Genomic DNA, 16,701 nt, shown 5'->3' on the forward strand with positions numbered 1-16,701 from the left:
AAAATCATTGTGATAAAAAATTAGAGCAGTGGTTGCCAGAAAAACAGAAAATATGCGGTGCTACCATAAAAGATAACACTGCTGCCATTTGTAGTCACTCTATACATCTTCATTAATATTTTCTTAACTTGCAATGACTAAAAGCTATCAATATTACAGAAAAGAAATGGTAAAATAATGAGAGATTAATTTTCAAAATAATAAACTCTTCATTTATTTGCCAAGTAACTGCACTGAAACGATACAACATCTCCTTTCTCTTAAAAATAATTTACCCATCAGAGGCACCTAGGTGGCTCAGTTGGTTAAGCATCTGACTGTTGGTTTTGGCTCAGGTCATGACCTCATGGTTTCGTGAGTTCAAGCCCCACGTGGGCCTCTGCGCTGGCAGCACGAAGCCTGCTTGGGATTCTCACTCTCCGTCTCTCTGCCCCTCCCTCACTTGGCACGGTCTCTGCCTCTCTCAAAATAAATAAATAAACTTTAAAAAAATAATAATTTACCCGTCAATCTGACTAGACTAATAATGTTATAGTAAGACTCTGTAAATATATCCTTTATTATGTAGTAATTAGGCTTCACTGAATATCACTGACCTGTTAATATGACTAAGTCTAAAATTATATACATTTGCAATACATCAGAATTAACTGTGACAAATAAGTTTGTATCTTACCTCTCCGTAAGTATTTAGGTTGCTTTTTAAATAGCCTGTAAGTGCAGCAATTTGGCATGCAAAGTATGGCAGTGCCCAGTTTTCTCTTAAAGGAATGGAGTATTCAATTCTTGTTGTATCTACCCTAAAGTAAACCACAGATGAAGAGCAAAATATCAAGACATTATATTTATGTAACACTGTACTTTTCAAAGTACTTTCACACACATCTCATTGTTCTCTGTAACAATCCTGTGAGGTAGACATAGACAGAGCCACTACGGTCTATACAGCACCTGGAGCAAATTAAGCACCTCATTCAACCCCTCTTTCCTCCCTTCCAGGAAGACTCAGTGTGGTTGTACACTGCTTGGTGAATAGATGGGCAACTGTGAAAATCTGAAAAAGTCTTTCTGCTCTGAGCAGATACGCCTCATGTTAAGGCACACAACTTGTCGAAGAGGACACTAGATTTCAGCTCCTACCCTCTCTTCCCTTAATGAGATAGATGGCTACTCTTCTCTAGAATACAATCTGCATTACATAATTAGCAGGCCTGACAGGCCCAAGGTTCTTATCCTCCCTTATGTAAAGAATATGAAGTTCAGAGAGGTGATGTGACTTAATCAATGTCATATAGCTGGCACAACTGGGATTACAATGCATCTTCTGATATCTAGTCTAATAATCTTTTCAATCAGCAGTTCCCAGGAATTACCATTACAGTAATCCTTCACGTGATATATCCAGAAACCCTTAAATGCCGAATACAGAATGTCTTTCCAGGCTCTTCCTAGGTTTCTTCTCAATCTGCGCTACAGCATGTTGTCTCCTGGGCATATCCTCACACCTCAAGAGAATTACCTTTCCAACAATCACCAAATTTAGGACTCACGCTCAATGTTTTTTTTCTACACAGAAACAAAGGTGCTACTGCTTTAAAATTTTTGTGAAAATTGTTGTATTAATTCTCCTAAATAATAGAGGTGAATGTATTTGCATGTAAGTTAGTTCCATCAAACTGTGATATAGGATACGTCTCAGCAATGAAAAGGAATGAACTATTGATATGCCCAATATACATGAGTCTCAAAATAATTATGCTGAGTTAAAAAAAAAAAAAAAGACCAAAAAGTATATGCTATATGACTTTATTAAGTAAAATTCTGGAAAATGAGGGGTGCCTGGATGGCTCAGTTAGGTGAGTGTCTGACTCTTCATTTCGGCTAAGATTGATCCCAGGGTCATGAGATTGAGCCCCACGTTGGGCTCCATGCTGAGTGTGGAGCCTGTTTGGGATTCCCTCTCTCTCTATGCCCCTCTCCCCCACTCTCGCTCTCTCTCTAAAATAAAAAAATAAAAATAAATTTAAAATTCTATAAAATGAAAACTATAGTGACAGAAAGCAGATTCCTGGTTTTCTGGGGACAATGGAACAGTTCGTAGAGGTGAGGTAAGAAGAAGAAAGAAGGAAGCATTACAGGGAGGCTCAAAGAAACTTTTGGAGGTGATAGGTATGTTTATTACATTGATTTTATTGATGGGTTCAAGAGTGTGTCTAAATGCCTGAACTGATCAAACTGTATACTTTAAATATGTACATTTTATGACAGTTATACCTCAGTAAAACAGTTAAAAAGTATTATAAGAAAACTTGTCTATGAATATATATGTGATTGAATACATATATATGGAAAAAAACAGGATCATACATGAAGATCAAACAAAATAAAAGCTGTAAATATTAACTTAGCAGTATATCTACAGCTTAGTAAACGGTATTAGATCTTGGCTCTTTTATAATTCTGTAATGGACCACTTTTCACTTAATATCTAATGAGCATCTTTCCATAACATATGTGTCAATAAATACAGTTCAAGAATATTTAATGGCCAGGACACATCATCGTATAGATTTATCATTAACATAACCAATTTCTATTGTCATACACTTACATTGTTTCAGATCTTATCTTTTACAAAGAATTTTAAAACATGAACCAATGTTTCTGTATAGTAATTATTGGTTTCACTATTTACTTTTAACTCTAATCCACTTGGAATTTACTTTAGTATTGATGCAACAAGATTTCTTTTCCAGATAATTATTCCAATACCATTTACTGAATATCATGTATTTTAAAGACCATCTATTCTCATATAATATTATCTCTGAGAAATTATGGAAGTTAACTCTCTAAAGACAAATAAGAGATTCACGTGTCATAAGGCAGGACGTGGGGAGGAGGGAGAGGATATCTATCAGCCACTCCATCAGCCCAGAATTGGGAAGCTGGACCCAGCAGTCACCTTTCTGAAGGTTTACTCACTATCCCTGCCTAAATCACAGATCAGTACAGTGAAAATCTTTAAAACTCTGCACTGGAGAAGGGGAGTTGTTGCAACACAGACTGAGTAGGATCTCTACCAGTTACCCTCTTCACCTACACAAGCCTCCCCACTGCTACCTTGCTGAACACCTGAGCTACTCTCTCTTGCCTTTACCATGTTTGGTCCTTGTGAGGAACAGAAGGCTAATAGTAGGAAGTAAGTGACTAAATCAGATGAGACCCACTTTTTCTCCCCCAGTGGCAGAGTCTAGAGCAGCACAAACCAGTAGTTTAAAATAATAACTAGTTAAATCACCTAGGATGCATAGGCCTATTGATACATTCACAGAAATCAGGAAGCCCTGGTTTCATTTTCAATTTTCTTTCTTTTTTTAAAGTAATCGCTACACCCAATGTAGGTCTTGAACTCATGACCCTGAGATTAAGAGTCGCACGTTCCACCAACTGATCCAGCCAAGCACCCTTTGAATTTTCATTTTAGACACGTCATGGTATAAGCCTAATCTGGATTTCAGTACTCGCTTCCGTGTTTGTGTTAACAATGTAGTTGGCAATATAGCATTACTTCAATTGGCTTGAGTTAATTGGGGGGGGGAGGGGGAGATGACTGTAATACTAAATGGTATACTGTCAAATAAAAACAAAACGATGTCATGATCACTATGGTTAAAAAAAAAAAAAAAAAAAAAGATTCCATAGTAGACAAGAGAGCAACATGATGAGAAGTGAGTCATCTCACAGTACCCAGCTGTGTAGGTTTACCATATTCAAAAGAACCTGCTGGAATGGTACCATATTTACACAGATAGTAGAAATCTGGTTTTAGCAAAATATCATTTTTTATGTTAAATTTATCTTTTCAGTTAATATTTTGCTGGCTCATTATTTCATTAATAGATTGGTTTCAGTTTTATTTATTAAAAAAATTTTTTTTACATTTATTTATTTTTGAGAAACAGAATGAGACAAAGCATGAGCGGGGGAGGGGCAGGGAGACAAAGAGACAAAGAATCTGAAGCAGGCTCCAAGCTGTGAGCAAGCGGTCAGCACAGACCCTGATGTGGGGCTTGAACCCACAAACTGTGAGATCATGACCTGAGCTGAAGTCAGATGCTTAACCGACTGAGCCACCCAGGTACCCCGATTGGTTTCAGTTTTATAGTAGCATAAGTGCTTTTAAGTATATGCAGCAATTACCTAGTTTTGTTTTATATGTAAGTAGCATTACAGAATTCAAATTATTTATGTCAGTACATGGAATCCATGAGAATTAAGTTTTAAATATATAGAACTGAAGTCCAAGAAATGCTGAGTTGGATAACATATAAAACAGTTTGGTATGTCAATGTATAATGTGTGAAAGATGAAAAACATTTACACAGTATCAGTATAACTTCCAATGGCAGCATATTGCCTTGCACTGATGTATTACAATTTACCTAACCATTCTCCTATATTCAGATGGTTTTCTAATTTTTCATGTTATTTCCCTCCTTTTCTGGATTACTGTCTTGTGATAAAATGGAATTCTTGGGGAAGACTACCACCTAAAATTTAAAAAGCTTATACCTCCATGAGCATTCTGAGTATACCAATACCATCACAACAGAACCAGCATCATGTGTTACCGTTATTTTCCGTTAGCTGTACCTCTACGTCATGGATATTTCCTTGCACCTAACCTCTTTATTATTACCAATGTACAATTACTTTTTTGGGGGCCAAAGACTAACTTTAACATACATTTTTTTTAAGGTTTATTTATTTTTGAGAGCGACAGAGCGTGAGTTGGGAGGGGTAGAGAGAGAAGGAGACAGAATCCAAAGCAGGCTCCAAACTCTAAGCTGTCAGAGCAGAGCCAGATGCGGGGCTCGAACCCACAAACCACGAGATCATAACCTGAGCCGAAGTCGGACACTCAACTGACTGAACCACCCAGTAGTACACTTAATCCTACACATTTCTTCTTTGTTCTTCAAATATAAATATGTTTTCACTGAAAGTGATACCCAGGTATATATTTGTAGATGAGAAGATCAGTAGGACTCTTCCATATTGTTTATGTGTAAAGCCTGGTTTTGGTTACCCTATTTTGGTGATCACGTCTGTTAAGAGGGAGTCATTCGCCACTGAGTTTTCCCTCACTACTGTCTATACAGTGCTGTTTCCTAAAATTTCCTCAAATTTTCTAGTATGCCTACATTTTTTAGTTTTAGAATACTTCTTTTCCCTTCTGGTGTTAAGAAACAAGTAATACAAAATACAACTAAGAACACTACGAATAATCATAATATAATGGAATGACTAATACCTTTTTATACTTTTCTAGGTATTCATATATAAACTCTAAAGCTGCTGAATAAAAAAAAAAGCAAGTTATCTTTCATAGCATTAAAATATATTTTCCAGTATAAAATATATATCAATAAAAAATGAATGAAATGCAAAACAAATAAAAGCTACTTGTTAAGAATATTTTAATTGCCAAAAGATACATTTTAGCAGAATATATCACAAATTGTCTACCTAACTCCTGCTCTAGGTACCCAGGATACAATGTGTCATTAAATAAGGCAATTTCCTTACAATTCTCACTAAGAGCTCTAAAACACTTTCATTTGGGGGGCACCAGGGTGGTTCAGTCCACGCTGAGAGCACAGAGCTTGCTTGGGATTCTCTCTCTGCCCCTCCCCTGCTCGCTCTCTCTCTCTCTCAAAATAAACAAATGAACTTTAAACATGTGGCAAGGAGTCTTTAATGCCATTATTTTTACAAGGAAAAATTGCCTGGGCTTCCCCTCTTCAAATTTCTGATGAAGATAAAGATAGATCTAGAAATTAAACAAAATGAATATTAAAAGTTCACTGCTGGGTGCCTGGCTGTCTCAGTCTGTAGAGTATATGACTCTTGATCTCAGGGTCATGAGTTTGAGCCCTGTGCTGGGCGTGGAGCCTACTCAAAAAACAAAAAGTTCCCTGCCTGTAGTAGCCAGTCTCCAAGATGGTCTGCAATGGTCCCTGCCTCCTAGTATTAACACCCTGTGTAGTTACTTCCCATAATGCACTGGAGTTAGTCTGCATGATCAACAGAATATGGCAGAGTAACGTCCTATCATTTCTGATAATTAAGTTTTAAAAGAGATCTGGAGGGGCGCCTGGGTGGCTCAGTCGGTTGAGCCTCTGACTTCGGTTCAGGTCATGATCTCACAGTCTGTGAGTTTGAGTCCCACGTCGGGCTCTGTGCTGACAGCTCAGAGCCTGGAGCCTGCTTCAAATTCTGTGTCTCCCTCTCTCTCTGACCCTCCCCCGTTAATGTTCTGTCTCTCTCTGTCTCAAAAATAAATAAACATTAAAAAAAAAAAAAAAAAGATATCTGGCTTCCACTACAGCACACTCACTCCACACTCTTTTGGATCACTCACTATAAAGAAAGCCAGCAGCCAAGCTGTGAGCAGCCCTATGGTGAGGCTTGTGTGTTGAAAAATTAAAGTCTCCCGGGCCAACAACCAGCTAAAGAACCAAGGTTTCTTGTAAAAAGTCACATGAATGAGCTTGGAAGTAGATGGTCCAGGCCAGTCAAACCTTCAAATGTTTATACCCTTAAACAACTCTTGACTGCACCCTCATAACAGGCCCTGAACCAGAACCACCCAGTTAAGCCACTGTGGATTCCTGACCACCAGAAACTGTGACATAATGTTTGTTTTAAGCTGTTAAGTTTTAGGGTGATTTTTATGCAGCAATAACTAATACATCACATAATGAAGAAAACAATCCTTTTATTATTTTAAATAATGCTAGTTTTATACTAAATACATTTCATTCTAAAAAGCAAGACTTTCTAGACCTAGTCTATGAGTTCTGAAATACTTTGAGTGGGCTATTAAATTTCTAACAATGAACTCTAATAGAATGAACTCTGAATAGAATGAACTCTAATAGAATCTTTTTTTTTATAGGTTTATTTTATTTTATTTTTATTTTTGAGAGAGAGAGAGAGACAGAGACAGAGCGTAAGCAGGGGAGGGGCAGAGAGAGATGGAAACACAGAATCTGAAGCAGGCTCCAGGGTCTGAGCTGTCAACACAGAGCCCGACATGGGGCTTGAACTCACAAACCATGAGATCATGACCTGAGCCAAAGTCGGCTGCCCAACCGTCCAGGCGCCCCAAGAGAAAGAGAATCTTAAGCACGGAGCCACTCAGCGTGGAGCCCAACCAGGGCTTATGACCGCTGAGATCATGATCTGAGCTGAAATCAAGAGTCTGACACTTAACTGACTGAGCCACCCAGGTGCCCCCTGACTTTCTAATAGTAACTGTATTTAAAGGTAACCAAAGAACCTTCATTAATAAAGAAAAATTTTACCTTTTGAAGAAGAATCTAGCTAATGAAAATAGAAACATATAATTTAATAAACCCTAATGTAATTACTAATTTCAGCAGATTATCAACTAGAGTTACAACCCTTAGCTAAATGGTTAACATTGAAAAGGGCACAGATTATTTTCTAGTCACACTATTCAATGAAGAAATCTGTCATTCCCCAAAGCAGCAATCTCAGACTCACTAGGGGCAGGCCAAGTAAATACCTTGTAACCTTTAAATATCATGGAACACGAAAAACATACCACCTATGATATATTCTAACTAGAACTGTTTACCTTGAACTCATCAAGCCTTTGGATATAACTTCCAGGTTATAGAAACACAAGGAATAGAGGGAAAAGCTAGATGACACCACAGGAAGCAACAAGAGAAATCCATAAGGTGGGATATTCTGTAGGATAACTGACTTGGTCTCTTCAACAGAAAAAAGGGATTACGTTAGATTTAAAGAGAAATAAGGAGGGGCACCTGGCTGGCTCAGTGGGTTAAGCATCTGACCCTGGCTCAAGTCATGATCTCACAGGTTCGTGAGTTTGAGCCCTGCATCAGTCTCTCCACTCTCAGTGCAGGGCCCACTTTGGATCCTCTGTCTCCCTCTCTCTCTGCCACCCCCTCACTCCGCTCTCTCTCTTTTCTCAAAAATAAATCAACATTTTTTTCTTAAATCTTGAAAAAAAGAATTAAAGAACATAACAACCAGATGCAATATGTGGTCCTGGATTAAATGCTGGTTTGGACAAACCAGCTTTTTGGGATATTCTGAGGTCAACACGGGTAAGAGGTAAGATAAAAAGTTATTGAGGGGAGCCTGCCTGGATGGTTTAGTCAGTACAGCATCTGACTCTTGATCTCAAGGTCCTGAGTTCAAGCCCCACATTGGGTGTGGACCCTACTTAAAAAAAAAAAAGTTATTGAAGTGGAGGGGTTCAGTCGGTACAGCACATGACTCTTGATCTCTGGGTTGTGAGTTCAAGCCCCATGTTGGGCATAGAGTTTACTTTAAAAAAAAAAAGTTATTGGAAAGGTAGACTGCTGAATAAAGAAAGCAGCATATAAAACAGTAGGTGTAATATATTTCATTCTGACAAAAAAAATACACACACAAATACACTATATACACATACACATACATACTCACATAGAAAAAGATCCAAAAGTATAGACACCGAGGTATAAACAATGGCGAGTGATCTCCAGGTGGTGGGAATGTAAAGTTATTATTCTGTTTTTGCTGGTTTTAATTTTCCATAACATACATATACTGTTTTTGTAATAATAAAGTTTGGTTCATTCCTGTTTTTAAGAAGAAATATGTTTAGGGGCACCTGGCTGGCTCAGTCAGTACAGCATGCGACTCAATCCCGGGGCTGTGAATTGAAACCCCATGTTGGGTATAGAACTTACTTTAAAAAAATAAAAAATAAAAATAAAAATAATAAGAAGAAATAGGTTTAAGCCATAAAGCTGAACAGCTATACTTTAAAACTTCTAAGGAAGATTTTTAAAATATGCTTTATATCAAATTATTGGCAGCATATGACTCTAAATATAAACAAAGCCCAGTAAGAGATATAGCCCTTAATGCTGAGTCTCAATAACTTGAAAAGTATCATATTTTTTATTTGGGAATTGCCAAAAGAAAATGTTGTAACAGAAGAAATGTTTCATTTTTTAGAAATTTAGTCATGATGGGGCGCCTGGGTGGCTCCATCAGTTAAGCATCCAACTTTGGCTCAGGTTATGATCTCATGGTTTGTGAGTTCAAGCCCCACGTCAGGCTCTGTGCTAACAGCCCAGAGCCTACAGTCTGCCTCGGAATCTGTGTCTCCATCTCTCTCTGCCCCTTCCCCGCTTGTGCTCTGTCTCTCAAAAATAAATAAATGTTAAAAAAAAATTTTAATAATAAAAAAATAAAAATTTAGTCACGATAAATGTTAGGGGAGAAAAGTGCTATGGAGAGAAAAAATACCCATAATTCAGAATTAAATCTTTGACACTGACCAATGCCAAGAAAATTTTTATGTCTCAAATCAGCCCTCCATTTCAAAGAAACCCCATTGCTTATTCTCTTTTTACTTACTATTAAAGAACTGAGACTGCTTTGATCACCAAAAGGGATGGATTTACTAATTCAAAGCACTCTGTGACAGATTAACATAGAATTCTTATCTGTGGTGGTTAACTTAATAGTGATATATCTTGGGTACCTAGGGGGTTTAGTCGGTTAAGCCTCTGACTCTTGATTTTGGCTCAGGTCACAATCTTAAGGTTTGTGAGATCAAACTCCGTGTTGGGCCCCACGAGGACAGTGTGGAACCTGCTTGGGATTCTCTCTCTCTCTCTCTCTCTCTCTCTCTCTCACTCTCTCAAAATAAATAAATGTTGAAAAAAAAAATAGTGATCTGATGCCTCTTCCTTCTTTTCATGAAATCGTATCATCAATTTTAAATAAAAGAGGAAAGAGGCACCTAGGTAGCTCAGTCAGTTAAGCATCTGACTTCGGCTAAGGTCATGAACTCAAGGCTCATGACTTTGAGCCCCACACTGGGCTCCGCTCTACCAGTGTGGAGCCTGCTTAGAATTCTCTCTCTCTCTGCCCCTCCACTACTTGCACTCTCTCTCTCAAAATAAATAAAAACTTAAAATAAATAAATAAGTAGGGAAAGAAAAGGCACATCCATATATGCCAATGTTACTACGTCTGAAAATACAGAGATACAAGGTGAGTTTATTAGTCCTCAATTGTTGCATAACAAATGACCACAAATGTATAGGCTTAAAACAACACAAATTAGCTAAAAAACCTACCCCAGTTCCTCTGGATACTTTGCTCAGGGCCTCCCTAAGCTAAAATCAAAGCACCTGCCAGGGCTGCCATACTCATGCAGGGCTTGTGGTCTTTTCACAGGTTCGATGGTTGCTGGCAAAATTCATTTCCTTCTCACCTCAATCCAGCAACAGCACGGCAACCTGTCTCATGCTTCAAATATCTCTGACCTCCCCTTCTGCACCAAGTGGAGAAAGATCTCCACTTTTAAGGGCTCATATGATTGTATCAGGTCCACCACGTAATCTTCATATCTTAAGGTCAACTGTGCCATATAACATAACATAACATAACCAGGAATGATATCTCATCATATTTACAGGTTGGGATTAGGATGTAGAATATTTGGGGGATGGCGTTTTTAGAACCAAATACCACAGCCATAAAAAACTGTAAAACTTAATTAAGAAAACATCTTTTACCTGTTAATAATGAACCATGCAACAGTAAGCATTCCTGCTAGCCATGTTCCACTCATAAGCCAACTTGTAACAAATAAAGCAGTAACGTATATTCCTTGCAATCCAAAAACAATGCCAATATAGAAGTATACTGGCTCAATAATCTCCTAATTGGCAAAAAAAAAAAAAGAAAAGATAATAGAACATTAAATAATTTTAATGATTCATAAACATGTAAGAAAATAAATATTAAAGTCAAAAGAAAACATACATTGCTACCAGTTGCTTGATACAAAACACTGGCGATAAGTTCTGGATATAGAGACATTTGCTGCACTGCATTTATAGTCTTCAGAGATACAGTTTTGTTATTGTGTGTCAATTCATAAACACCTAGAGACAGAAAAATTTTTCTCCAGATTATTGATTCTGCTTTAAAATAATTAAACATGTCAGAGGTCATTAAATATTTTAAGTTATTAAGAAAAATCTCAAAATACAATACACTGTGCCTCATTTTTCCAATGTCTTTATTAAGTATAAAAAAGAGTAATACTTTTTTTATAATTTTTTTTAATATTTATTTAGTTTTGAGAGAGAAAGAGAGACAAACAGAGAGCAAGCAGGGGAGGGGCAGAGAGAGAGAGGGAGACACAGAATCCAAAGCAGGCTCCAGGCTCTGAGCTGTCAGTACAGAGCCTGATGCGGGGCTCGAACTCACAAACTGTGAGATCATGACCTGAGCTTGAAGTTGGACACTTAACTGACTGAGCCACCCAGGCGCCCCAAAAGAGTAATACTTCTATTCTGAGACAATTTTCCACATTCAAGTGCTCACACATAGAACAATGTTTTATTTTAGAAAAATGTTATTTAAAAAAAATTTTTTTTTAATGTTCATTTATTTTTGAGAGAAGGAGACAGAGCATGAGCAGGAGAGGGGCAGAGAGAGAGGGAGACACAGAACCTGAGGCAGGCTCCAGGCTTTGAGCTGTCAGCACAGAGCCTGATGTGGGGCTCGAACTCATGGACTGCGAGATCACGACCTGAGCCGAAGCCGGGCGCTTAACCAGCTGAGCCACCCAGGCGCCCCTAAAAAACATTGTTATTAAAAATACAAATGTGAGGGGTGCCTGGCTGGCTCAGTTGGTAGAACGTATGACTCTTGATCTCAGGTTCCTGAGTTTGAGCCCCACGTTGGAGGCAGAGTGTAATTTAAAAAGATACAAATGTGGTTATCATACCTCTTTCAAATGAGGGCGCTTTTAACATATCTTTATAATAAGAATAATAAATGGCACTGTCACCTTGAAATGTGATTTCTCGTTCGAGTTCCTAAAAGAAAATGAAATGATTATTTAAATACCAGTGTCCTAAATTTCAACTGTAATCTTCTTTTTCTCTCCTCGTCTTCTAAATTAATGCTATGCATTTATCATTTTACTCAAAGACATGTTTGAATTTTCCTTTAATCATTAGTAGTCACATTAAGGAGGTTAAACTTTTCAATAATCTGGCAATCATTTTAATGAAACACCTAAGGTTTAAAATGGATTGTAGGTCATAAGTCATTTACCTATTACATACAAGGAAAAGAAGAAAAATGCCCTAAGGACAGCAAGAATAGTAAGGCAGGTAATAAAAAATGATGGTTGAGGTGTTAAAGTGCATAAGAAAAAGATAAGTTTAAGAAGAAACCAGTATTTTCTATTGCTATTCCACTTCCTTATGTATCCAGAATTGCAAACTCTTAACTAGTATTTTCAAGAGCAGCAGACACCTAATCAGTGCTTTTCAAATGAACTTCCAGTAATGTAAGTAAATCTTAAATTTCCTAAAATTGGGCTATACAGAGCCAAGAATATAGGTAATTCAAAAACTCTGAAAAATTGTGCATTTCAAGATGAATCAAGGTTTCATAAATCTATAGTCTTTGAAAATGCAACTTCTTTATTTTCATGAATATTTATCAATTAATACAAAAGATATCAGACCAGCTTCCCCAAGATCTGATCAACAGAACTTGCTAAGATATAAATGAGTGTTACGTAAGAGTTCTATAGTTAAAAAAATAAGTAAATAAAATAGTTCTATGGTTAAATGAGTTGTGAAAAGGTCGCATGAAAGAAAATTAGTGGGTTTCTTTACTGCAAGACTTTTAAGAGTTTCAGTATATGTTATGCATGGTGAATCTCAAAAGAGAAAACCTTTCCCATATCTATTTGACCAGTGAATTTTTCCCCCTCATTTGGAGTTCATTAAATATATTTCCTTAAAATGATTCTTTATGAATGGAAACAATTTGTTTCTAAGATTTCAAAGATGTAAACTTTTGATCAATGCTTCTCAGATTTAATGTGTATATGAAACTCCTAGAGATCTTATTAAAAGATCTCTGATTAGATTCTGATTCTAAAGTAGGGCCTGAGAATCTGCGATTCTGAAAAAGCTCCCAGGTATTGTCAATGTTCCTGGCTCATATACAAGGTTTTAAAAAACAAGGTTCTTGATGTATGCCTTCTATATTTTCAAACCTTTGGTTGTTCTCAATTCTGCCTATAATAACACAACTGCTTGGAAATATTTTGAAATACTGATCCCAGATACTCCCCAGTACCCCTCCTAAGAGTCTGTGAGGGAGGTTATGTTTTGAAAGCTCATCAGATGACTTTATTGTACATCCAGTATTGAGAACTACTAATGGTTAATCTGCATAACATTTTCAAGGAAACAGAGGATATACTACAGTAATAGCTTTTGTCAAGACTATACAAATAATTATTCAGCTAAATGTTTTGGTGGGATTAGGTCAATCAACGGCTTAAAAACATTTAGTCAGTTTGACGAAGGCAACGACTACTACTACTACAAAACAGCTTGGACCAAAAAGAAAAGTCTCCAGAGTCAAGTGATAACACTGTGAACTTTGTCAACGCATATTAAAGATGTATCTGATTGTGAAGTTAAGTCTGAGAACAAACTTATTCAAAGGCTAAATTATGAATTAAGTAACTATAGGGCCTAAAGAGTCTGTGAAATGCACATGACTTAAAACCAAACATTAATCATACTAATATGTAAGAGACAACTTAATAAATACTGTCATGCATGTTAATCATTTCCAATCCCCCAAAAACATTCTAATCATGTCATCTAAAAATTAAAATATTTCACTGAAATTTCTATAGACTGTTTCTGAAATGTAAACTCCATAAACTAAAAGACTGACTAAACTGTAACATTTCACTGTCTTCAAAAACTCCTGATAAGCTAGTTACATGAAGGAAAGCACCCTTAGTTTAGAAACCCATAGTCTCTATTCTATGGCCTTGAAATATACTGTATTACATTTTTCAAGGTTGACCCTGTGACTATGTTAAAACAGCTTCTACACCATTTTGTTTCTAATGGCTGTAAATAAGAAAGCACTTTTCATACTTATCATACATATATTTTGGCTCCCTGTAAAACACATTACTTAAGTTAAAATTAAATACTAAAGCAACTTCCATATGCTCAAAATTCTTTCTTCTTACCTGCCTGTTGGAAAACCAGAATTTCCGTTCATGGTATGCTGATAAATACAGAGCATACATCATACCACTAGTAACTGCTGCAAGACAGCCAATGAAAATCTTTGCAAAGCGCTGAAATAATACATCTGAAAAAGCATATTAAAAGTAATCAGATGTAGATGATATTTATATTTATGCACTTCTACTTTTATTTATTTATTTATTTTTTTAAATTTTTTTTCAACGTTTTTTATTTATTTTTTTTGGGACAGAGAGAAACAGAGCATGAACGGGGGAGGGGCAGAGAGAGAGGGAGACACAGAATCGGAAACAGGCTCCAGGCTCCGAGCCATCAGCCCAGAGCCTGACGCGGGGCTCGAACTCACAGACCGCGAGATCGTGACCTGGCTGATGTCGGACGCTTAACTGACTGCGCCACCCAGGCGCCCCACACTTCTATTTTTAAAAAGTAACCAACTCTCTGTTCTTCCTCCCCCAAATCTAGAACCTTAATCTAATGAGAAAAACAGCAAATTCCAATCAAGGGGCATCCTAAATATACCTGACCAGTACTCTTCAAAACTGTCAAGGTCACTAAAAACAAGGAAAGCCTAAAAAAACTGCCACAGCCAAGAGGAGTCTAAATGTAATGTCAACTAAATGTAATGTAGGATCCTGGAACAGAAAAAGGACATTAGGTAATAACTAAACAAATCTGAATAAAGTGTGGACTTTAGTTAAAAATACTGTATCGGAGCACCTGGGTGGCTCAGTTGGTTAAACCTCTGACTTTGGCTCACATCATGATCTCATGGGTCATGAGTTTGAGACCTGCGTCGGGCTCTGTCCCACAGTGTGGAGCCTGTTTGGGATTCTCATTCATTCTCTCTCTCTCTCTCTCTCTCTCTCTCCCCCCCCCGCCCCTCCCCAGCTTGCTTTCTCTCAAAATAAATAAACTTAAAAATAAAAATAAAATAAAAATAAGTGTATCAACATTGTTTTGTTAATTATAACAAGTATACCATACTAATATAAAATGTTAATAAGAGGGAAAACTGTGTGGGCAGAGGGAGGGTATAACAAGGGAACTCTACACTATCTGTTCAGTTCTTCTATAAATCAAAAAAGGTTTCAAAAGTTAAAATCTATTAATCAAAAGAAAGAATAAAAGTAATGTACTACAAAATATCTAAAGGAAAGATAGGGGTTCATTCAGAATTACTATTGATAGCTTTTCCTTATCAAGGAGTTTTTTTTCTTGAGGAATAATTTACATATTATATAGCCATTTAAAGTATATAATTCAATGATCTTTGATGATTATGTATTTAAAACATCATATACAACTGTTACATATATATAACTACTTCTTGATGAAACAACATAAAACACATTTGGATTTTCTACACACAGGATGATTTGGTCCTGCTATAGCTATTAGGAATAACAAGGCGTAAGGGCCCAAAGTCCAGTGTTCTGTTACTGAATGACTGACAGGTCTGTAAAAAACTCAACTTGCTGATTTGTTCGTTTAGCTAAACTAAAATCTTAACCATTTTCAAAATATTATTTAATAAATACTAGTTTTCATATAATACTAGAGACATTAAGCAGACTAAATAGTTAGATATCACTAAGTCAGGGCACCTGGCTGGCTCAATCAGTAGAGCATGGGACTCTAGATCTCAGGGCTGTGAGTTCAAGCCCCATGTTAGGTGTACAGATTACTTTTAAAAAAGATATCAGTAAGTCTATGAGAATTATATTCAAAATGCTTTAGAGGGGAGCCTGGGTGGCTCAGTCGGTTGAGCGGCCGACTTCGGCTCAGGTCATGATCTCACGCTCCGTGAGTTCGAGCCCCGCGTCGGGCTCTGTGCTGACAGCTCAGAGCCTGGAGCCTGTTTCAGATTCTGTGTCTCCCTCTCTCTGATCCTCCCCCGTTCATGCTCTGTCTCTCTCTGTCTCAAAAATAAATAAACGTTAAAAAAATAAATAAAAAATTTTATTAAAAACAATGCTTTAGAAACACTACTCAATAAATCAAATATTAGTATCAGTATAACAAAATCATTTTAAAACTACTGTTTTCAGAGGCACCTCGCTGGATCAGTCAGTGAAGCGTCCAACTCTGGATTTTGGCTCAGGTCATGATCTCACAATTCATGAGTTCAAGCCCTGTATCAGACTCTATGCTGACAGTGTGGAGGCTGTTTGGGATTCTCTCTCTCCCTCTGTCTCTGCCCCTCCCCTGCTTGCTCTCTGGCCCTCAAAATAAATAAACATTTCAAAATAATAAATAAAATTACTGTTTTCAACAGCATGTGTAAAGCATTTGGCCTGGCACATAGTAAGAGCTCAGTAAATACTAGCTATTATGGTTGAAATATATGTGCAAAAATATATAAGATAGTCATTTAAAGCAATGTTGACATAATATGAACTATAAAAAACTGGTAAGGAAACTTATCAATGGTGGCATTTAACAAAAGTTCTTCCAAGTTTCTGAACATGTATCTCTTCCTGTTTTTTTCATTAAGTCTTAGATAATGGCAAATTAACCCTAA

The 16,701-nt window shown here is 36.9% G+C and overlaps 1 protein-coding gene across 3 annotated transcripts in view; it reads right to left on the minus strand.

The window, feature by feature from the left end:
* DPY19L4 (dpy-19 like 4) overlaps positions 1-16,701 on the minus strand; it is a 67,021-nt gene that overhangs the window by 39,603 nt on the left and 10,717 nt on the right. For all 3 annotated transcript variants that reach the window (XM_047088940.1, XM_047088939.1, XM_047088938.1), the window contains exons 3-7: positions 14,159-14,283; positions 11,867-11,957; positions 10,894-11,015; positions 10,644-10,789; positions 677-800 (exon numbers count right to left, since the gene is read on the minus strand). In XM_047088940.1, coding sequence (XP_046944896.1) covers positions 677-800; positions 10,644-10,789; positions 10,894-11,015; positions 11,867-11,957; positions 14,159-14,283 — 608 coding nt within the window. The remainder of the gene's footprint in view (positions 1-676; positions 801-10,643; positions 10,790-10,893; positions 11,016-11,866; positions 11,958-14,158; positions 14,284-16,701) is intronic.

The sequence above is a fragment of the Lynx rufus genome, unplaced genomic scaffold (genome assembly GCF_022079265.1).
Source record: "Lynx rufus isolate CCGP_SWC_20201006 ecotype Redwood Valley unplaced genomic scaffold, mLynRuf1.p SCAF_26, whole genome shotgun sequence".
NCBI lineage: Eukaryota > Metazoa > Chordata > Mammalia > Carnivora > Felidae > Lynx > Lynx rufus.